General features: G+C 47.8%; 1 protein-coding gene across 4 annotated transcripts in view; it reads left to right on the forward strand.

The window, feature by feature from the left end:
- The window catches only part of LOC137420796 (GA-binding protein subunit beta-2-like), a 68,882-nt gene that overhangs the window by 37,773 nt on the left and 6,916 nt on the right, over positions 1 to 24,193 (forward strand). For 3 of the 4 annotated variants that reach the window (XM_068106173.2, XM_068106175.2, XM_068106176.2), the window contains exons 5-8: positions 4,015 to 4,165; positions 5,006 to 5,125; positions 15,874 to 16,023; positions 16,151 to 16,366. In XM_068106173.2, the coding sequence (XP_067962274.2) occupies positions 4,015 to 4,165; positions 5,006 to 5,125; positions 15,874 to 16,023; positions 16,151 to 16,366 (637 nt within the window). The remainder of the gene's footprint in view (positions 1 to 4,014; positions 4,166 to 5,005; positions 5,126 to 15,873; positions 16,024 to 16,150; positions 16,367 to 24,193) is intronic. The other variant, XM_068106174.2, reaches the window with a different exon arrangement.

Raw genomic sequence — 24,193 nt, forward strand, 5'->3', positions numbered from 1 at the left:
AGTAGAATGACCTGGTCTGAATCCAAATTGATGATCAGAGATCAAGCCATGAGAGAAGAGGTAGGATTTGATGTCAGAAGCGATGATGGATTCCATGGCCTTGCTGATGATTGGGAGCAGGCTGATTGGTCTGTTGTTGAAAGGATCTGTTTTTGCACCTTTTTTGTGTAAAGCGGTAATGTTGGCTGATTTCCAAGGAGATGGTACTCGAAAGACCTCGAAAATCGACAACATTGTGCAAATATAAATAATCTGCCATACGCCCCAGTCAGAAATGTTATTTCTGCCGTTCTCTTCAAGAGAACGTTCCCAATTTCCTCCAGTAATTTACCAAAGCCAAAAAAATTGTTCTCATGCATAAATTTTCCAAGTGTTTATGGAAACTCCCGATTAAGCAGGAAGTATCTCCATGTATCAACACACTCACTGCCAATTGTAAAGTGAAAGGAAGAGAATTTTAAGAATGTCAAAGCTTTGCAATTTTAATTCTTCTTGGCTGAGTCATGTCTACGACTGGGCTTATGAAGGAGTCAATTTACAAGGGCAGATGCAGGGTCTGAGAAGACATTCATTATCGGGAATATGGGGGTAAGCACACTTCGGAGTCACGTGTGAGGTGCCAAGCACCAAAGCATGGTGTCGCATGTGATTGCAAATGACCGGTCCAACTCCCCTATTTTTTTTTTTTTTGTATATAGAGTCGAGGCTCGTGAAAGAGCTAACATTTATCAAACAAACAAATCAAACAAACAAGTAAACAAAGTATATAAAAATGGGAGCGGTCGACAAGATGGGGAGAGAAGGGGAGGAAGCACACAAACACAACATTTGAGGGCAGGGACATCGGGAGATGTGTGGGAGGCAGAGGGCCTGGGGGGAGGCAGGATAGGTATCAAACGCAAGGACACCAAGGACTTCCAGGAAAGAAGACAAAAGTCACCTCAAAAAAGTGGATTTGGGGTGAAATTAGCGGGGTAGAAAAGATCAAGGTTTTGGATTGGGGAAGATAAGAGATGGTGGTGAACAGCCGTTTTAAAGACCTGGAGGGAGGAGTGGGATTGAAGAGAGTGAGGGAGTTTGTTCCAGAGGCGGGAGAAAAGAGGAATGAAGGAGTGAAGGTGAGCAGAGAGTCTTGATTTTGGCAGTTTAACCATAAGAGGGTTGCAGGCAGATCTTGTGCGACCTGCAGGAATATTTGGGGGACAGAGCCCAGAGAGAGCTGGGGGAGCAAGGCCGGAGAGGAGTCGGTAGAAGACGGAAAGACCACCAACCTGCCTACATAATGTTTTTAGTTCCAGTTTTTGCACGAGCCTCAATGAATGACAAATATTGATGGTTGATTCAGTGGTTAGTTAATAAGACTATCCTGAGGAACAAAAGGACATTCTGAAAATCGTTTCACTTTGGGGGTGGGGAGTGAGGAGGAGGGTAGAGGGGGGAATTTTATCCAAAGGTTAAAAAAATCCTGAGTTGCACTAATGGTAATGGTGGCGGAGAGTGATAAATGGGAATAATAATACTGTTGTAGCCATCCGGTCCATTCCAGTTACCTGGTCCAAATATGGCGAGTGGTCTCAATATGACCATAACTGTCAAACTTGCTGAAGCCCCCTCCACTCCCACTCTTTCTGGATCACGCGTCCAGATGCCACGTTACCCCTCCACGTCGGGGGCACCACATTGGTCGAGTGCTAAGCTAATTAGCACCAACGTCTCGTATTCAATTAGGCCAAGCCAGCCTGAGACGTGTGGCACTATCTTTAGAAATGCGGTTTCTACCTCTGCAGCCAATTCATATCTCAACAGGCTTTTTCCTAATCACCAATGAAGACCACGACAGTCAGAATTCGCCCAAGACCCGGTATGTTCAATCCTAATGGGCACATGGAAGAAGGAAGCGAGCAATCAATGATGTAATAATAAATGGCAATACAAACATCTTACTCTTACCAAACCAGATGTGCCCACAAACCAAACTAACGATCGCACACCTTAGTTATCTTTGTCCTTGGTGCCCAATCATTCACACCACGACAGAGAAACAGAGGGAATCACAAGACATGAAATACCAGGCAATGCCCGGCAAGGCACAACAGGATGATGACAGCCAGGCCAGCCACTCTGGTGTGGAACGGCCCGCCACGTCCCACAGCTTGGTTTGAGAGTAGAAGAGAGGGTGTGGCTCTGGCCGGGTGGGGTGTGGCTCATTTACAGAGGTAAGGGTGAACTCTGGCCAGGTCCACAGCTCTCCCCAAGCTGAATCCAAACTTCCACACCTCTTCGCCTTCACAACCACCTTTATAGCCATCGCTCCATAGGTCACCCATAATGCGTCGTACCCCTGCCCTCTCACTCAACATTGGCCGAGAGTCTCATTCTGACAGGTGGAGGCCCATCCAGCTAAATCTCATTGCACATCCGCGGATCTTGTTGCATAGGCGTGGCGACATTTCCCACCAAAATAGTGCCCCGATGCCTAGCAAAGTCTTATAAGAAACACTTAGACAGATTCACAAAGGTGAGGGCGTTTAAAATGTGGTCAAAAGATTGAGATTTTCAGGCACACACTGGGAGAGGGAGACATGGTCTAACTATTTGGTAAGTGATGCATTTCTAATATCACAATTAATTGCATCACACTTAACACTATTATGTTCACTAAGGATGTCACTGCACTACACTAAGAATTATTAACACCTGGAAGCCATTTTCACAACAATACTAATAATTTATCAGCCCCACGAATGTATCTCTTCAGTGCTTCTCCTAGGTGCAGTTCTTTTACCTCTATATTGCATGGGGAATGAGTGGAGAAATAAAGTTGAATATATTTTTGCATTTTTCTTGGCACAGTGGCTCAATCATTTTGCATTAACTGTATATCTAGTAAGTAGTACATGGTTCAAATCTAAATGGATTCATATTAAAACTAGATGGTATTCATATAATACTTACCCCATGCAGTCGACTTGGTGCGAGCCAACTCTTCTGTTTTTTTTAAGGGTTTTTTTCTTTGATCCAATATGGCTGCCAGACCACATGACCGATGACATTATAAGTTTATATTCTCTAATATAATTGTTGCGCAGATCACGCTCAAGAAATTTCAAACTGATCGGACTGCGCGTTGTACTTGTCAAATTATGACATCATCGTTAACACTTATTCCACATGCAGAGTTCTTTACAATGAGCCACGTTTAATTTTTTTCCATGGAGCGGTTTCGGTGATATAGAGGTGGAACGTTTTTCAGTTTTTCCCAGATGACGCCCATACCACTTGACCTATGACGTCATAATTATCAATAAAGATTCTACAGGTGGAGACGCTCCTATGGTGAAAAAATTGTGTCCACCGGACTAACAGTTGCAGAGAAAAAAAATTCATACTGATCGGATCAAGCTTTGTACTTTTTGAGTTATGACGTCATAATGACGGCACCAATGACATCATCATTAACATATCCTATTCCCCATGGGAAGTACTTGACAATGAGCCAGGTTTCATTTTTCTCCATTGAGCAGTTTAGGAGATATACAGTTGCAACTTTTTCCAAGATGGCGTCCGTACCACGTGACCTATGACGTCATACTTATGAATAAACATTCTACAGACCTATGGTGAAAATTTGGTTCCCCACCCACCCAAAATTCTACAGACCTATGGTGAAAATTTGGATCCTATGGTGAAAATTTGGTGTCATTCGGACCAATGGTTGCCGAGAAAATGAATTTTAAAATTGCAGACACGCACGTACAACATACGCACCGACACAAACGATCGCCTAACCTGGTTCTCACTTCGTTAAGGTAATGACTGCCTTTATGATTACTATAATTTGAATTTTTTGTTTTTATTCAATAGAGTGATCTAAAACTCATGGAAGAGGATGGACATATATAATATGCAGGACAATAGTTGCGTGCTCAGATGAGAATGTTAAATTGGCTAATCCAGAGGTGTCATTATCGTGCACATGTAACCTGTTCATGATATTCTCCGAAATCATTCCAGGAAGCGATGGCAAGTCAAGTGAACCCAAATGCTTCTGAGCGGGCCACAGCAATGAGTATGCCCCATGCTGCGCCACAGCTCATTATTGGCCCAAGTGGGGTCGTGAGCCTTGCGGGGCTTGTGTCTCCAAGCTCCTCTAAAGTTTCCTCAGGTACTTTGTGTGCAGATGCACCCATCACGTGACACCTGTATTTTCTTATTTAAAAAAACATTATTGTATAAAATTATTGAGGCTCGTCGAAGAACTCGGTGAACAAGAGCAAAAAGGCATCAGTGGGGCAGTGGGATCACAGTTGGACACAAGAAAGGGAATGAACTAACAATAAAAGAGACAGACAGACAGACAGAGACAGACACAGAATGGAAGGAATCATGGTAATTTGCAAGACATTTAAGTTGGGTAATGTTAATGAGGGTATAAAAGATTGTGGATAGGGTTGGTGAATGATGTGAGATGGTGCTGCACCATTTGCTTGAATCTTTGGAAGGGTAAGTTCACCTGAACCATCTCCAGAAGGCAGTTCCATAAAGAGGAACTAAAGAGCGGAGATGTACAGAAAGCCTCGATTTTGCGAGTTGAACGAGCAGGGGATTGCTAGAATAATCTGTGAATCCTGGAGGACTCGTTTTCATTTTCCTTTCTCCTTCATTTCTCGTTTTCATTAAGTTTTGCATCTTGTCCCCTTGAATGAAGTTCACAGAAACAGCTGTCTCTCCCCATACCCCTCCCCCTCCTTCCCTCTCCCCCCACTACTACACTTCTACTATATTTAGGCAGTCATTGCGAATAAAGTCCGCCCCCCACCCTCTTCTCAACCCCCACATATTACCCTTGCCACCTCTGTGATTCTATCCCATCAGTCTTTCCCTTTCCCCATATTATCTATCTACCACCTCATCCTTATCATCCATATTCCTCCTCCTCCTAACCACGTCCTGTCCATTTTCACTTCAACTTCCCTGTTGTTTTCAATTATCCTTTGATCTCTAGGCCAAGGTGAAGGAAGTTCGACTCCTTTGCCTTTTTCCAGTTCCTCTACATCTGTACTTGCCACTCTGGCAGCCCTGGCAGAAGCTTCAGCTCCTCTTTCAAACTCTTCCAGCACGACTGGTAGGCAATTGTACTTTTTTTGTACACATGGTCGAGGCTCGTGGAAGAACTAAAGCAGATGGGAATGGAACAGAATGTAAAGGGAGAAGCACCAACAGCAGTGAGTGTGAAATCAAGGGGAGAGGGAGAAGGACACTTGGGGTTGAACAAGCTGTACACGATCTGAATGAAACACAGCAAGACGAGGAAGGGTAAGGTGGGATGCTTATCACTTTAATGGAGACTGCTGCAGTTGCTGTTCACTACTGTTGCTTTATGCTGTGTATTGTAGCTTTCAAAGCCCTAGTCCACTTTTTCCCCCACACTTGCACTCAAAGATGCTGAGGGTGAGTCACAAGTGTATTGAGTGACTCAAAATCAGGGAAACCAATGCACATACTTCAATGCAAATATTTATTTTCCTGATTGTTGACCATTTTCCACAGTTATTGTTGGTATATTACCTGTTCTTTAACAAATCTAAATTTGATTTTGCATGGAGTGATTGTAGAAGCTACCAAGTATAGTTCAAATATTGTTGGTTGTTTTTTCTTATGGGTTTTTTAAACTCTGATACCAGTGATGTAGGACTTGTGTCGACTTTTTATGGGACTTGGACTCGACTCTTCAGGACTCGGACTTCGATTGCCAAGAACTCGGACTCGGGCCGATTCCAGCTCAAGTCCAGCAAAATTGAGTGCGTAGTAAAACTTTGAGGGTAAAGTAGAAATAAAAAGCGTACAGTAAAACTTTTAGTGGTGTACAGCAGCAAGAACCCACACATACAGTAACCAGGCCAAACTGGTTTCCTGCCAAAATGCTCCTTCCATGCAAGCAACACTTAAAGTGTTATATCTGTGAAGCAGGTGATTTAAAGGATTAACGGACAAAATTAAACAATCCTGCAGAGGAAAATGAAAAATAACTCCGACCGATGTTCCATATTTTCTGAGAAAACGCAAACGTCGTACTGTTGTGGCGTACACGAAAGCCCACTGGCGTGGTGACATCATTCCGTGCACCAAGTGGGCAGCGGCCACGCCCGAGGGGTAGGCGTGGCCTGAGGATATACACGGGGCGCGCAGCCCGGAGCGCGCTAGTGTTACAGTGACCTCTTTGGAATAAAGAACAATAAACTTACCGCGTTGTCCGCTTCCTCCTTGGTAGCAAGTCACGCGCGTAGCACCGCGTGCTTCATTGGTGACCTCTGACATTCGAGTCAGCCGTCGCTGACTACCCGAAACCGCCGCAACAATGGCTACCAACGCGGTCTCCATCAAGCTCCCCGAATTCTGGGAGTCACAAGCCGAAGTTTGGTTCCTGCAGGCGGAAGCCCAGTTCCGACTTCGAGGCATCACGGTGGACGAGACCATGTACTGCCACGTGGTCGCCGCCCTCGGGCCCGGCACGGCCACCCGCGTCGTATCGGTCCTAAGAGATCCACCTGCCGACGGCAAGTACGAGGCGGTCAAGCGTCTCCTCCTCGCCACGTTCGGCCTTACGGTGGACGCACGGGCCGATCGCCTCTTGGACCTCCCCGAGATCGGGGACACACGACCGTCGGTCCGTATGGACCATATGCTGGCGCTCATGGGCGACAAAACCCCAAACGCTCTATTCCGGGTGTTGTTTCGACGCCAGCTGCCAGCACGAGTCCGCCTCGCTTTGGCTGGTTCCGCGTTAACGGAACCCCGTGCGCTCGCTGCTGAGGCCGACAAATACTACGCGGCTTTGGACGCGCTGGCGAGTTTTGGCGCGTTTGCCGCTCTCGAGGCTCCCGAGGCTTTCCCCGATGCACCGCACCTCGTGTCCGCCGTCACGCCCCGCCCACCACCACCGCCGCCGCCGCGAAGAAAACCGCGGCCTCCGACGCCGCAGCTGCCCGCCTGGTGTTTCTTCCACGCCAAGTTCGGCCACGAGGCTCGGCAGTGTCGCCCGCCGTGCTCATTCGGCAGGTCGGGAAACGGGCGAGCCGGCGCTCGGTGGCAACGGTGAGCGTCGGCAATTCAAACAGCCTTTTGTACATAACGGACACCTTGTCCGGGCACCGTTACCTGTGCGATACGGGAGCGCAGGTGAGTGTCGTTCCTGCCGGTACGTCCGACAAGCACACCGCGGGCCGAGGTCCCGCAAGCAGCTTGCGGCCAATGGTACGTCTATACGCACGTACGGAAAACGCTGTCTCTCCCTGCGGTTCGGAGGTCAGGTTTTCCGTTGGTCGTTCGTTACGGCCGACGTGGCTATGGCACTGCTCGGCGCGGACTTCTTACGTGCTCATGGATTACTGGTCGATGTAAAGCGCAGAAGGCTTGTCCAGGCTGAGACGTTCAGCTCGCTCGCGTGTGCGCTGCCCGCCTCGTTGAGCAGCTCACAGAGCGGCTCACCGAGCGGCTTGCTGAGCGGTTCCGTTCCGGCCAGGTTCATCTGTATGCTTCCGGCAGCGGACGAATTCGCCCGCCTCCTCGCGGGTTTCCCGGCCCTCACGCGGCCCACCTTCTCGGCGGGGACCGTCAAGCACGGGGTGGAACATCACATCCCCACCGCCGGGCCACCGTTCTACGACCGGGCACGCCGCCTCGTGCCGACGAAGCTCGCGGTCGCGAAAGCGGAGTTCACTACGCTGGAGCGGCTCGGCATCGTGCGGCGCTCCGAGAGCGCGTGGGCGTCCCCGCTCCACATCGTGCCCAAGCCCGGCGGGGGATGGCGACCGTGCGGGGACTACCGGCGCCTCAACGACGCCACCACCCCTGACCGCTACCCCGTCCCCCACATCCAGGACTTCTCCGCCCGGTTGGCGGGGATGTCCTTCTTTTCAAAGGTGGACCTCGTACGCGGCTACCATCAGGTCCCTGTCAGGCCGGAGGACATCCCAAAGACGGCTGTCATCACGCCGTTCGGGCTTTTCGAATTTCTTCGGATGCCCTTCGGTTTGAAAAATGCGGCTCAGGCGTTCCAGCGCCTCATGGACAGCGTCTTGCGCGGCTTGGATTTTTTGTACGGCTACCTTGACGACATCCTCGTCGCCAGCGCGTCCCGCGAAGAGCACCTTCGTCACCTCCGCACGCTCTTCGAACGTCTGGGCCAGCACGGCCTGATCGTGAACCCCGCCAAGTGCCGGTTCGGTGTCGCTGAAATCGACTTTTTGGGGCACCGCGTCGCCAGGCACGGGGCCGTCCCCCTACCGGCCAAGGTGGAGGCGGTGAAGGGGTTTCCGCGCCCCCGCACGATCAAGGGGCTCCAGGAGTTCCTGGGCATGGTAAACTTTTACCATCGGTTCCTGCCCCGCATCGCCCAGCTCCTGCGCCCCTTACACGAGGCCCTTCGAGGGAAGCCGGGCAAAGGTGACGTTACCTGGAATGAGCAGATGGACGCGGCGTTCTCGGGCGCGAAGCTCGCCTTGGCCAACGCCACCATGCTCGCGCACCCGGCGCCCGATGCACCGATCGCCCTCCCCACCGACGCCTCGGACTACGCGGTGGGCGCGGTGCACGAGCAATGGGTGCGTGGTGCTTGGCAACCGCTGGCGTTCTTCAGCCGGCAGCTTCGCCCGCCCGAACGCCGTTACAGTACCTTCGACCGCGAGTTGCTTGGGCTTCACCTGGTAGTCAGGCACTTCCGCCATCTGCTCGAGGGCCGTGCGTTCACGGCCTTCGTCGACCACAAGCCGCTGGTTTTTGCGATGGGCAAGGTCGCCGAGCCGTGGTAGGCCCGGCAACAGCGTCACCTCGCGGCCGTGTCCGAGACACGACGGACATCCGACACGTCGCGGGAAAGGACAACCCGGTGGCCGACTGCCTTTCCCGGGCCGTCGCCCACGCAGTCCACCTTGGCATCGACTATGCCCGGATGGCGGCGGACCAGGCCGCCGACTCCGGGGTCCAAGCCCTCCGGACCGCCGTCACGGGCCTCCGCGTCACCGAGGTGCCCTTCGACGACGCGGGCACGGCCCTTGTTTGCGACGTCTCCCTCGGGCGGCCTCGCCCCATCGTGCCCGCAGGCTGGCAGCGCCAGGTTTTTGACGCCATCCACGGCCTGTCCCACCCGGGCACGAAGGCCTCCCAGAGGTTGGTCGCCGACAAGTTTGTCTGGCATGGCCTCCGGAAGGCCGTCCGCGGCTGGACCGGGACGTGCCTCGCGTGCCAGCGCGCGAAGGTGCACCGGCACACCCAGGCCTCCTTGGCCCCGTTTACGGTGCCGGAACGTCGGTACGACCACGTGCACGTGGACCTAGTGGGACCTCTGCCCCCCTCGCGGGGGTTCACCCATGTCCTTACCATGGTGGACCGCACCACCCGGTGGCCGGAGGCCGTGCCTTTGGCGGCGACGACGGCGGCAGACGTCGTGCAGGCGTTCATCGCCACCTGGGTCGCCCGGTTCGGCGCCCCCTCGGACATCTCGTCCGACCGCGGCCCCCAGTTCACCTCGGAGCTCTGGGCCGCTGTCGCGCGGGGGCTCGGGGTCCAGCTGCACCGAACCACGGCCTACCACCCCCAGGCCAACGGCCTGTGCGAGCGATTCAACCGCTCGTTGAAGGCCGCGCTCCGGGCCACCCTCCGCGACGGCGGCTGAGTCGACAGGCTCCCCTATGTCCTGCTGGGCCTCCGGACGGCGCCCAAGGAGGACCTGCGTGCATCCGCGGCAGAGTTGGTCTTTGGACAACCGCTGCGGATGCCGGGCGAGTTCCTCCCCGACCCCACTGTACCTTGGTCCGCAGTGCAGGAGCGTTCTGCGCTGCAGGAGACCGCCCGGAGGTTCGCCCCGGTGACCACGGGCACCCTCCTACACACGTAGCCCCGGAGCTTCGCACCGCGGAGTACGTCTTCATCCGGCACGACGCCCACCGGACACCACTGCGGCCCCCGTACGACGGGCCTTTCCGCGTGCTGGAGACCGGGGTGAAACATTTCACCCTGGACATCGGTGGCACTCCTGACCGGGTCTCCATAGACCGCCTCAAGCCGGCCCACCTCGACGTGGACCACCCACCGCCGGTGGCTCGGCCCCCGCGTCGGGGCCGCCCCCCTGCGGGCGGACCACCGGCACCGCAGGCACGCCGCCGCCCGGTCCGGCACCCATCCCGGGTCCAGCCGGGGGCATCCCACCTGGCATCCCTGCACCCCGGACGCCGCCGGTCGCCAGAGGGCGCTTCGGCCGGGTCATCCGTTTGCCCCGCCAACTGGCCCTCCAGGTGCACGGGAATTCTGGGGGGGCACGTGTGGCATACACGAAAGCCCACTGGCGTGGTGACATCATCCCGCGCACCAAGTGGGCGGCGGCCACGCCCGAGGGGTAGGCGTGGCCTCAGGATATACACCGGGCGCGCAGCCCGGAGCGCGCCAGTGCTACAGTGACCTCTTTGGAATAAAGAACTATAAACTTACCGCGTTGTCCGCTTCCTCCTTGGTAGCAAGTCGCGCGCGTAGCACCGCGTGCTTCACTGTAATGGTAATGGTAATGTGTAATTACCATTACGTAATTACCATTACGTAATAATTACCATGACGTAAATGTGTAATGGTAATGTGTAATGGTAATGTAACCTTCTTCGTTAATGTCACTTCGTGTAGTGTAACCTTCGTGTAGTACGATCCAAAACACATTCTGTTCTTTCAAAGAGCACTTTTAACGATTCGCTGAACCACTTTAAACCTAAATACTAAATGGCTTAACTTTAAACACTATCAACACTATAGTTTTAAGCGCTAAACAAAATAAGGTACATTTTCTGTATAGTATTAAAAATTAGGTTTTGGAATGTAAAAATTAACTGGGAACGAGTCATCTACTTGTACACTGCCTTAACCGATTTTTCTCCTGGCAGACCTAAAATCCGTTTTTGAATGATTTATGTCTACAATTTGAGCTCTGTTTGTGATGCTGTTTTGGACTTTCATAACTTTGACAATTTTCCTGTCATATTGCAGTAACCATATTTGAAAATGCAAATTTTTACCACCATATTTTCTGGACAAGGTTCGTATGCTGTCAGAAACTTTGCATTCCGAAAAGAATGAGCAAACTAAAGCAGGAGGGCCATACATAATATGGCATAAAATGTTGATGCAAGTACCTAGTTACACTGTTAGTCGGTTTTGATATTTAATTGTCTTCATTTACAAACCTGGTGAACTGGTGTTGGCTTAGCGGTTAGGGTGCCGGCTTGGGATCCTAGGATCCTGGGTTCGAATCCCGGTCAATTGCTGAATTTAGGCCAGGGGGGTTGACTCAGCCTGTCATCCTTCCGATGTCGGCAAATTGAGTACCAGTTCACTGGTAATTCCCTGTGTGTTGCAAGAGGCGACTAACAGGGTTGGTGGCAGGAAGGGCATCCGGCCATAAAACATTGCTTCAAAAAGGGGACCAAGGTGCCCAAAAAAGGCCAACCCCTGCTCTGTGGGGAAAAATGGCCTCTAAAGGTGGTTCTTCTATTTACAAAATACTCGGAAACATGGTGGTGGGATGATGAAGTTGGAAAGAAGATTGACGAGAAGAGGAAGAAGTTCAAGGAGTGGCAGAAGGCGAAGGGTATGGGGGCAGAAAAGGCAGAGCATGAAAGTTATAAGGCAGCCAAGAAGGCTGCAAAGAAAGAGGTAGCAAAGGCGCAGGAGGCATATAGGAAAATGTTCGGAGAACATGTGGATTTGGAAGAGGGTCAGAGAGCGGTATTCAGGATTGCCCAGCAAATAGCGAAAGAGAGGGGTGATGTGATGGGGGTGAGTTGCTTGAAGGATGAAGTGGGACAAATCGTTGTGGACCCAGATGGAATTAAAGGAAGATGGAAAAGATATATGGAAATGCTGTTGAATACAGAGAATGAATGGGATGGCAACACAGAGAGTAACCCAGTTTTAGGACCGGCAGAGAAGATAACCGAGAAGGAAGTTAAGGAAGCGATAAAAGCAATGAAGAGTAGAAAAGTGGGAGGGCCGATGGGAGTTGTGGGAGATGTGTTGAAGGCAGCGGGAAATTGGGGTGTGAAGAGAATGACAGAGATCTGCAATCTGGTGGTGAAAGAAGGCCGCATTCCAGTGGATTGGGAACTGAGTACCCTCGTCCCTCTATACAAGGGGAAAGGTGACCCTCTGGACTGTGGCTCGTATCGAGCGATAAAGTTATTGGAGCATGGAATGAAGGTATTGGAAAGGTTGTTGGAGAGGAGGATAAGGAAGAAAGTGAAGATTGACGAAATGCAGTTTGGATTTATGCCAGGAAGAGGAACGACAGACGCGCTATTTATTATGAGGCAGTTGCAGGAGAAGTACATGGGGAAGAGGAAGGAGTTGTTTCTTGGGTTTGTTGATCTGGAGAAAGCATTCGATAGGGTTCCACGTGAAGTATTGACATGGGCATTGAGGAAGTTAGGAGTGGAGGAATGGTTGGTCAGAGTAGTCAGAGTAGTGATGGCAATGTACCAAAGAGCGCGCACAGCTGTAAGGACAAAGGACGGGAACAGTGGTGAGTTTGAGGTGAAGGTGGGAGTGCATCAGGGGTCGGTACAAAGTCCACTACTATTTGTAGCTGTGATGGAGGTGCTGGCTCAGAACGTAAAGGAGGGTTTACCGTGGGGGTTGTTGTATGCAGGTGATCTGGTGTTGATTGCGGAAAGTATGGATGGACTGAAGGAGAAGATGAACAAGTGGAAGGAATGAATGGAGACAAAAGGTCTGAAGGTGAATATCGGAAAAACGAAGGTGATGGCAAGTGGAAAAGCATGTGTTGAAGTGGAAAGAACTGGGAAGTGGCCGTGTGCTGTGTGCAGGAAGGGTGTCGGAGTGACTTCCATTCAATGTACAATGTGCGCTGAGTGGGGTCATCAAAAATGTAGTGGTTTGAGAGAGTCATTAACCAGTGTGGCAGCTACATTCAAGTGTAAGGTGTGCACAGAGTGAGCTGCATATGGAGGAAATGTTGAGTTGGATCTTGGAGACGGCGTGAAGCTGGAAGGTGTGAAAACATTTTTTTATCTAGGAGACATGCTGAATGGAGAAGGTGGATCAGACTCGGCAAAAGTTGCTAGAGTGAGATGTGCATGGAAGAAGTTTCGTGAACTGAGTGGCGTGCTGATGAGGAGGGGTGTTCGTTGAAGCTGAAGGGAAAGGTGTATGCTGCATGTGTGAGAAGTGTTATGATTTATGGGAGCGACACATGGGTAATGAACGTAGAGCAGCAACGGAGGCTGGAAAGGGTGGAAATGCTAATGGTTCGGTGGATGTGTGGAGTATCGTTGAGAGAGAGGAAGACAAATTATGAATTGCGAAAAATGATGGGAATAGAGCCTGTGATGGATGCTGTGAAGAGAAACAGTTTGAGATGGTTTGGTCATGTGTTGAGGAAGGATGAAAGTGACTGGTTGAGAAGAGTGATGGAAATGAATGTAGAAGGAAGTAGAGGACGGGGAAGACCGAGAAAGACTTGGCTGAAGATGGTCGAAGAAGAAATGCGGGCAAGGGGGTTAACAAGGGGAGATGCAGAAAATAGGGCAAAATGGAGAAGGTTGTCATGGGGACCGCAAGGCTAACCCCGCTCTTGCAGGGAAAATGGCCTTAAAATTCCTGTTGTGTTGTATTTGCAAAATACATATGCACAAATAAATTCGCTATTTTTGCCATTTTTCCAATACATGTTCAGCACACGACTCAGACTCAGACTTGGACTCGGAATGCCAAGTACTCGGACTCGCTATTGCTGAACTCGGACTCGGACAGACCGCAGGACTCGGACTTTGACTCAGACAGCATGGACTCAGACTTGGACTCCGACCAGGTGGACTCGACTACAACACTGTCTGATAATGTGAAAGAGCCAACCCCACGCATGGCATTTTATTATATAAACAGACAAGAGCTTTCTCTCCAGCTGCAACAATTATTCATAGTGGAGCGTTCTTAAATAATCCAGCTTGTTTTCCTTTTTAGTTTTAATGTTAGTCCCTGAATTTTTATCATTATTACTTTTTGATACATTTTTGCAGGATCTAAGGTCCGTAGTGGAGCTGCCACACACACAAGGGAATACAGACTAATACACGAGAACGCCATTGGTAGAGCGCATACCTCCACCAGGCTGAACAGTTTACATTTTTTTTATCCCACTGATAGGTCAGATCTGCATCTGGACTTTAACCAACATCTAATCAGCTTGTTCTTGTGAACTACCCAACTCATCCAAGTTTTGTCATAACCCATCTGCAGCCTTTTGAAATATCATGCTGTATATCGTTTTGGCCCTGGTGTTGGGCTAGCGGCTAGGGTGCCGGCTTAGGATCCTCGGATCCTGGGTTCGAATCCCGGTCGATCGCTGAATTAACGCCAGGGGGGTTGACTCAGCCTGTCATCCTTCCGAGGTCGGCAAATTGAGTACCAGTTCACTGGTAATTCCCTGTTTGTCGTTAAAGGCGGCAAAAAGGGTTGGCGTCAGGAAGGGCATCCGGCCGTAAAACATTGCTTCAAAAAGGGGACCAAAAAACAACAACCACGGTTCCCGAAAAAGGCCAACCCCCGCTTTGCGGGGAAAAATGGCCTCTAAAGGTGGTTTTTTTTATTTTTATATCGTTTTGGCCCTTTCTCTCAATTATGACCAATCACTTTGATAATTCAATAAAAAACACTCATATCCGGATCTTCACCAAAATCAAACCAATTCGTCCTTTTCAAACACCCAACCTGTCCATCAAGTTTTTTTTGAATCCATTCATAACCTATCCTGCTCACAGAGAGACAGACACAAGTGAAAGCATAACCTCTGTCCACCTTTGATGGCAGAGATAACGAGACAAACCCATGACTGTTAGAAGAGACAGCCACTGACATTGGGGGAAGCTACCTTCCCCTGGGCACGTTGGGTACCGGTGATGCCACAACAATGGTGCTGCCTTTATCACCGCACTCAGCGGAGCACTTCCTAATGAGGAATTTTCCCCTCCCCATAGGTGCCAAACTATGGGGATTGTCCATGCACTTATGCTTTGTAATGCTGACCGTCAAGCAAGGAATCAGCACGTACCATTTTTAGTCTTGGGTATGACTCGGCCGGGATTTGAATCGCCTACCTTCCAGACTCGAAACGGATGCCCTGACCATTACACCACCGAGTCTGGTTTTGCTGCTTCATCCTTATGCTGACACGCACTCTTCTTATAATCCTTAGACGCTGCAAAGTATCGGTCCATAAAAGTGTACTTTCAATCCTTCGGGTAATGGGCGATAGGCCAACAACACTCATTGCAGAAAACTTGGGCTGAATAAACCTTTTATTATTGAAGCTTTCCTTGCAATCTGACTAGCCTCACATCGTTTCTCTTCAGCATCATGACATCTGTTGCACTGACAAGTTGTGCTGCAATTCATGTTGGTGGGAACCATGGATTTACTTTATTATTGTGCTCCTATAAAATTGTGGTCTCGGCCATCTTTGTCAATGTTGGTTGGCCTTGTTAACATTGCAATCATGTGTTGCAGTTGATTGTTACGTTTAAACCACCAAAAGAAGGGATTATATACACTTGTGATCTTGCATTCTATTTTATAATTGCTCTTTCTGTTTGCAATCTATTTTATAACTTATTGTTGAAGTGTGTGTATGTTTGTGTGTTTGTTTGTGTGTGTTTGCGTCCTCTCCCGTGCTTTATTTTTGTTGTTCCCTTTGACTATTTTGACTATCTTGCTAGCTGGTATCTCTTTCTTTGGCTTGATTCAGCATGGTTGTTTTATCCAAGGTGATTCCTGTAAACCACATGCTCTTCCGGGCTCCCACCTTGTTTGTATCGGCAGCATCCACGCAAGAAACATGGACATGGCTTGATTCGCAGGGCCTCATGACATCAAGCCAAATGGGTAGCGAATCCAGCACGCCCACTTTTACTGTGGTGGATGGTAACAAGTTGGCGATTAACGTGGGGAACAAGCAGCAGACGGCCATTGGTATGTATGATGTATTACATCTCTTGTCAATTTAAGGTTTAAGGTCTTTAATTTAAGGTAAATTTAAGGTAATTTAAGGGATTTTTTTGTGGATACACTCGTGAGAAACCTGTCTGTTCATAAACAGAAACAGAGACCGAGACGGAGGAGGAGGTTGCCTCGGAGACAGAAGCAATGACTATGGACACAGATGTCCATCAAGTGATAGAAACTACGAACGCGAGTGGGCAGCGTGTCATTACCATCTTGGCAGACACTGCCCAGTTGGGCACTCTTCAGGCAGCACTGGGAGCAGGTGGTCTGGGGCAGCCTGTGCTTTTGACCATGCACAATGGACAGCAGGGTTAGTTCTGACTAACTCCATCTTACATACAACTTTCTTATTTTGCACACTATCTCCATTCTCATTTTACTTCTTTCACAGATTTTTCCTTTGCTGTTTCTTCATTGCTGTGTTGTAAGGACAGCCAGTCTTAGAGGTGAGGGCAGTCAATCTGGATCCCACCCCCTCCCCAAATTGATAAGAATTTCGAATAAAAATAATGCTGTCTGGACAAACTGGGATTTCATTGTTGTAGTTTATCTCAGCTATTTCAAGATCATTGGAATCTCTCGCGATGAAGTTGAGTTTATGGGCCTATCACTTCACCCTTGCAGACAGATCAGTGGTCTCCATCTTCTCCTTTCTGGTGTTGTACCCTCTGCCCACTCCGTAACTTATCCCCCCAGGTATCTGAAAGATGCACGCGGTCCACAAGCAACCCCTTTCTCGTACAAATGCCTAAATCCAGAAACACTGCTCACCTCCACTAATTTGTTTCTCTTTTTTTCGTACCTGTGGAACCACTTTCTTCAATCTCATTCTTCTCTCCAGGTCTTCAAGACAACAGTTCATCACCATGTCAAATAATCACCCCATCAAAAACCATGATCTTCTCTGCACTTGTTAAACCACCCCCACCCTTCCCAAAATTTTACTTCTCCTTCTGCCCTGCTGCTGGTGTTCCCCCTGCTTTTCCTGCTGTTCCTTTTGTCATGTATCCTGATCTGTTCTGTATTCTCGCTGTTCCATGAGCCTCGATAACATATCATCATACTAAAATATGCCATTTCGTGTCTGTCTAATTAATTTTTGACCCCAATACATCCTGTCGTTACTTATCCAATCTCAACCAAACTTGTCAGGATGACGAAGGGTTAGACAATGAAGGTTGTAGCACATTCATTTGCTCCCCTCCCCAAGGGGGTTTTCTCCCCCGAGCGGGTTTTGCCCACCATTGCCGTCAATGCAATTCCCGAAACTTCTTCCATGCACATCTCACTCCAGCAACCTTTGTCAAGTCTGAACCACCTTCTCCATTCAGCATGTCTCCGAGGTAGCAAAATGTTTTCACACCTTCCAGCTTCACGCCGTCTCCAAGATCCAACGCAACATTTCCTCCATCTGCAGCTCCCTCTGTGCACACCTTACACATGAATGTAGCTGCCACACTGGTTAATGACCCTCTCAGACCACGACATCACAATTAGCATGTTGAGGTGTATATCCATATTAAGTTAGCTTTATCGTGGCGTTTTTCCAAGGCCGCTTCGAATAACCAAACCAACGATAATAGCATAATATTGATGTTATTACAAAACAATATTAATACCAATAATATCTCACCTCCCCAAGGGGTTTTTCCTTCTTGAACAAACGTCGAGTCAATGTTTCTAAATAGCTTATCATGCTATTTGCTTCCCGAAGTAAAAATTTTATTCACCACAAACACATATGATTAGCTTTTTAAACAGTCGCTAATACTGTTTATAACACTAAATAAAGAAATTTGGAGGAATCCCAAGATCCGTGAGGTAAGTTTTACTTGCAGAACTGAGCGAAGATCTACTGTACTCGATATACCCCACAAGGGTTGGGTAAATAAAATGGCCCCTCCTGGCGCTATCGTGGCATTTTTCGGAGTGAACTTTTATAACTCGCTCCTGTTGTTCAACACGAAACTGAAAGGGAGGAAGCCTGAGTTGTGCTCATTTACCAAGCAGCTAGCTAGCGCTTGCCAAGCCAGTCGTTTCTTACCCGTTTTGAATGGAGTACTTGCTCGGATGCTTAAACCACTTGGCGATCTCTCCATAAGAAACTTGCTAAATGAACACACTCCCAATGTTCTTGATACCCGACCATAGATCGACTGTCATGTATGTACCCCAAAGAGGAATAACCCTTCCTGTCGCTCCCGTAGTGAGAGGGTGTACTACAACAACAAACAACAACAGGCATTTAAGGCCATTTTCCCTTCAAGAGCGGGGGTTAGCCTTGCGGTCCCCATGACAATCTTCTTCATTTTGCCCTATTTTCTGCATCTCTCCTTGTTAACCCCCTTGCCCGCATTTCTTCTTCCACCACCTTCAGCCAAGTCTTTCTCGGTCTTCCCTGTCCTCTACTTCCTTCTACATTCATTTCCATCACTCTTCTCAACCAGTCAATTCCATCCTTCCTCAACACATGACCAAACCATCTCAACCTGTTTCTCTTCACAGCATCCATCACAGGGTCTATTCCCATCATCTTTCGCAATTCATCATTTGTCTTCCTCTCTCTCTCAACGATACTCCACACATCCACCAAACCATTTGCATTTCCACCCTTTCCTTTAAAGTTGCTGCTCTACGTTCATTAACCATGTCTTGCTCCCATAAATCATAACACTTCTCACACGTGCAGCAAACACCTTTCCCTTCAGCTTCAACGACACTCCCCTCCTCGTCAGCACGCCACTCAGTTCCCGAAACTTCTTCCATGCACATCTCACTCCAGCAACCTTTGTCAAGTCTGAACCACCTTCTCCATTCAGCATGTCTCCGAGGTAGCAAAATGTTTTCACACCTTCCAGCTTCACGCCGTCTCCAAGATCCAACTCAACATTTCCTCCATCTGCAGCTCCCTCTGTGCACACCTTACACATGAATGTAGCTGCCACACTGGTTAATGACCCTCTCAGACCACTACATTTTCGATGAACCCACTCAGTGCACATTGTACATTGAATGGAGTTCACTCTGACACCCTTCCTGCACACAGCACACGGCCACTTCCCAGTTCTTTCCACCTCACCACATGCTTTACCACTTACCATCACCTTCGTCTTTCCGATATTCACCTTCAGACCTTTTGTCTCCACACATTCCTTTCACTTGTTCATCTTCTCCTTCAGTCCATCCATACTCTCCCCAATCAACACCAGATCATCTGCATACAACAACTCCCACGGTGAACCCTCCTTTATGTTCCGAGCCAGCACCTCCATCACAGCTACAAATAGTAGTGGACTTAGTACCGACCCCTGATGCACTTCCACCTTCACCTCAAACTCACCACTGTTCCCGTCCTTCGTCCTTACAGCTATGCGCGCTCTCTCGTACATTGCCATCACTATGATCAACCATTCCTCCACTCCGAACTTCCTCAATGCCCATGGCACTACTTCATGTGGAACCCTATCGAATGCTTTCTCCAGATCAGCAAACCCAAGAAACAACTTCTTACTCTTCTCAATGTATTTCTCCTGCAACTGCCTTACAATAAAAAGCATAAATTCCTGGCATAAATCCAAACTACATTTCGTCGATCTTCACTTTCTTCCTTATCCTTTTCTCGAACACCTTTTCCAATACCTTCATTCCATGCTCTAATAACTTTATCGCTCTATATGAGCCACAGTCCAGAGGGTCAGCTTTCCCCTTGTATTGAGGGATGAGGTTACTCAGTTCGCAAACCACTGGAATGCGGCCTTCTTTCACCACCAGATTACAAATCTCTGTCATTCTTTTCACACCCCAACTTCCCGCTGCCTTCAACATATTTCCCACAACTTCCGTCGGCCCTCCCGCTTTTCTACTCTTCATTGCTTTTATTGCTTCCTCAACTTCATTCTCAGTTATCTTCTCTGCCGGTCCTAAAATTGGGTTGCTCTCTATGTTGCTGTCCCATTCATTCTCTGCATTCAACAGCATTTCCATATATCTCTTCCATCTTCCTTTAATTCCATCTGGGTCCTCATCGATTTGTCCCACTTCATCCTTCAAGCAACTCACCCCCATCACATCACACCTCTCTTTCACTATCTGCTTTGCAATCCTGAATACTGCTCTCTGACCCTCCTCCGAATCCAAGCGTTTTCTGAACATTTTCCTGCATGCCTCCTGCGCCTTTGCTACCTCTTTCTTTGCAGCCTTCTTGGCTGCCTTATAACTTTTGTGCTCTGCCTCTTCTGCCCCCGTACCCTTCGCCTTTTGCCACTCGTTGAACTTCTTCCTCTTCTCTTTAATCCTCTTTCCAACTTCATCATCCCACCACCATGTTTCCAAGTGCCTCGGTGGTCCTTTTGTCCATCCACATACCTCACCAACGGCTCCCAACAGACTATCTTTCATTGACATCCAACCATTTTCAAGCTCAACCACATCATCCTCTACCATATTCAGCCTCTCTTTTAATACCTCCCTCACTGTCTTTCAACCTCCACACTTTCATTCTCGGTTGGTACTTCACCCGCCGAGCTCTCCACGCACCTTTCACCCTTTTGTCACAGACAACCAAGTGGTGCTGTGAAACAGCCTCCTCCCCCGGGATCACCTTTGTGTCCCGGAGGTGCCCCCTATCTCGCCTACACACCATCAGGTAGTCAACGATTGTCGTCGACCCACCTGACGTGTATGTAACAAGCTTATTATCCGCTTTCTGGAACTGAGTATTACAAATCAACAAACCAGCTCCGTCGGCAAACTCCAAAATCCTTCCACCATCTCCATCCCTCACACCATATCCGTAACCCCCATGAACTCTCTCAAAACCGTCCATACTCCTTCTCACATGTCAATTTAGGTCTCCTCCTACCACAACAGCTTCCTCTTCTTTCACGTTTTCCATCAGCGTCTCTATCGCACACCAGAACTTGTTCTTCTCTTCATCGCTCCGACTGACCTGCGGAGCATATCCCGAGATGACATTCACTAAGAGCTTTCCAATCATCATTTTCACCATCATCAACCTTTCACTCACTCTAGTCACACTCACCACACTGTCTACAAACTCCTCAGACAACAAGACACCAACACCATTCACGCCTTCCGGGCACCCTTGCCACACAAACTTGTATTTCTGTCCCTACCTACCCTTCACCATCCTCACACCACTTCCCTTCCATCTCGTCTCCTGCACACAACATATGTCCACTCTTCTTCTGACCAATACTTCCACCACTTCTCCTGGTCTCCCTGTCATTGTCCCTAATTCCATGTCCCAAACCTCAGAACCCGATCTCCATGTGGGGCATCAGACGTTTCGGTGTCATAAATGGAGTGATTTCCACCCTTGCTTCGATCGTGTTCCCCACCTTGATTTTTGACAAGAGTGAGTGAGGACCCCCACGGGGTACTTCGGGCTGTACCCTGTCCACATGTCATTGTAATTGTCATGGTTCCCTTTTTGAGGCAATGTTTTATGGCTGGATGCCCTTCCTGATGCCAACCCTTTTAGTCGCCTCTTACGACACGCAGGGATACGGTGTACCTATTCTAAACCGGGGTACACACCGGGACGGTGTGCTCGTACAAAAAAAATCAGATTATGCAAACGTTGCTTACATACAGCCCATGAACCCCCGCCCCTCTTTTTTCCTTGACAATGAAGCAAGTTCACAAGTGAGAGGTACCATGCACCATGCTCTGCATTTCCCTTTGAAATTTGTAACCTAACATGAATGTTGATAATGCAAGAATTTCAAAATCTCTTCATTGAAACCCTGCTGTGATGCACCTCTCATGCCCTAGCTATTGTTCATTGGCCAAACCAAATGATGCACAGAATTGTGTTTTTATTTCGTGAATTGTGCAAAGTCGAAGCATAGGAAAGCAAGTTTTTGAAGGGCCAACTGTATAATGAGGATTCTGTGTATCCTTTCGTGTTTCAGTGGGCCAGTGGTAACTTTTGTTTTCCAGTCATTATACACAGCTACAGTTGGTAATAAATCTATATACAGGGTGAGTCAAAAGTAGCGCCCGATTTCTGTTTATATATATATATATATATATATATATATATATACATATATATATATATATATATATATATATATATATATATATATATATATATATATATATATATATATATTTCTGTCAGTTGATTGTTTGTTTGCCATTTGTATTAAGTGTACAAGAAGGTAGAAATAAATGAATGACATGTTTATCTAACCATTTATTCGGGGGAAAATTATTACGGAAATTTATTGCGGGGGAAACCCTTCGCTACATTCGTTGCCATTTTCGGACGACCGGACTTATTTGCAGTGGCGACCGACCCTGTTGCTTCAAATTTCTCGACAATCAATCGTATGTTTCTTCCCTGGGGTGGGTTAATATCGAATTCCTGTGCCAAACGGCGTTCCGCCATCGTTGGTTGCTCATTACATTTGTAATAATGTTTCATGGCCGCAATGCGTTGATTCATTGAAAGGTAATTCATGGTTCAATTTGGTGCAACTTCAGTAACTTTCCAAACTTTCAGCAATAACCTGCAAAACAAACAAAAAAATATATAGTAAGAAAATTAATAATCTGCAAGACAATTATTAACAACATGACATCCCAGAAAGAATCTGACAGCCGAAAAAACATAAATCGGGTGCTACTTTTGACTCACCCTGTATTGTGTTTATACAAAATAAGGCAGTATATCATGGAGGTGGTAGGACTCCATGAGGAGGGATGATCATTGGAAAAAAAAAGCCATACCTTTTATTCCCGAGCATTTTCTGAACTACCAAGACTTTAAAAGATACCAGAATGCATCGCTAAAGTACCACATCGGGAGGTCTCTAAATTGTGAAATTGTACTTATTCCTCTTCTTTATCTTCCTCTTCCCTTTTAAAATAATGTTAAACTGTTGCCCAACCGAACACAATAACAGCTGAAGTGATTAAGCTGGTTCCAACACGAGAAAGTTAGTTACTTTGTCTCTGGTCTATCGCACGTAACCCAAAATTTTAAAATACATGATACATTTGTCGTTTTATGAAAATAAATCGAATGTAAATGTGGACTCAAGCAGAACTAGGCAGGATTATGGGATGGGGAATTAGGGGGTGGAGAAGGGAAATGGACAGAACCATCAGCCAAAAGTGATACATATCGTCTCCCATCCCCAACATCGACTGAAACAAGCAGTATAATAATTTAATAACATAGGTGGATTTAATCAATAACAACGCAACAAAATATATAAAGCATTAAGCATTTTATTATTCAAAAAAAATAAAACCGATAATCTCATCGACATTTCCGAATAAGATGTGGAAATCCAAAGTGGACTGAGCCAAAAGCCAGTATTGGAGGGGGGAGGGGTAGAATGTTACAAATGGTGAGATACGCACCACATTTTTAATGGAGGGAATTTTTTGATGACTTTGACGTTGACCTAATGTGACTTGCCCATGAAAACTAACACAGGGACATGCAGACGAGCATTAGATAATGATATGGAGAAAGAGTGATTGGGACAAACTGAAAGGTATTAAATGCAGCACATCATTACTGTTGGAAAGATGTGTGCTGTGTAAAGACAATGGGAGAAACTTTTAGTTTTTGGCACGTAGCACTGAAATATTGCGCTCTGCGCGGCAACTGTATGTCCGATTTCTATAGAATAAGTATCAAAACGTGTGCAAGACTTGAACAGAAAAAAGAAATCATGAAAGCTCAGCATGAGAAAAAAAATTCTGCGAAAATATGCCAAAAAAGTGGAGGGGGTGGAATTCCCCTCACCCCTTCTCCCCGACCTAGTTATGGTTAAGCTAATTACTTGTATTTTAGTTTGCTTGTAAAGTAAAGACTCAATTTTCATGAATTTGGGAGATATTGAGAAATGATACTTTCACAAAAGGCGAAATGGCTTCTACGTCTTTACTCTGTCTTTCCTTTCGCTGTGGAGTTATGACACTGTTTGCAACTTCATTTTAAGGTTTAACAATAGTACAACAGAATGGAGATTCATTTCAGTCCAAACTTTCATCCCAACCTTGTTGCAGTCTGTTAAATAGATTTGACTGGTAATTTGAAAAGTTAATATTCCAATCGTTCAATCTCATATTGGTGTTCAATTGCCTTTGTAAT

This window comes from Myxine glutinosa, chromosome 2, assembly GCF_964187855.1.
Source record: "Myxine glutinosa chromosome 2, kmMyxGlut1.1, whole genome shotgun sequence".
Taxonomy (NCBI): domain Eukaryota; kingdom Metazoa; phylum Chordata; class Myxini; order Myxiniformes; family Myxinidae; genus Myxine; species Myxine glutinosa.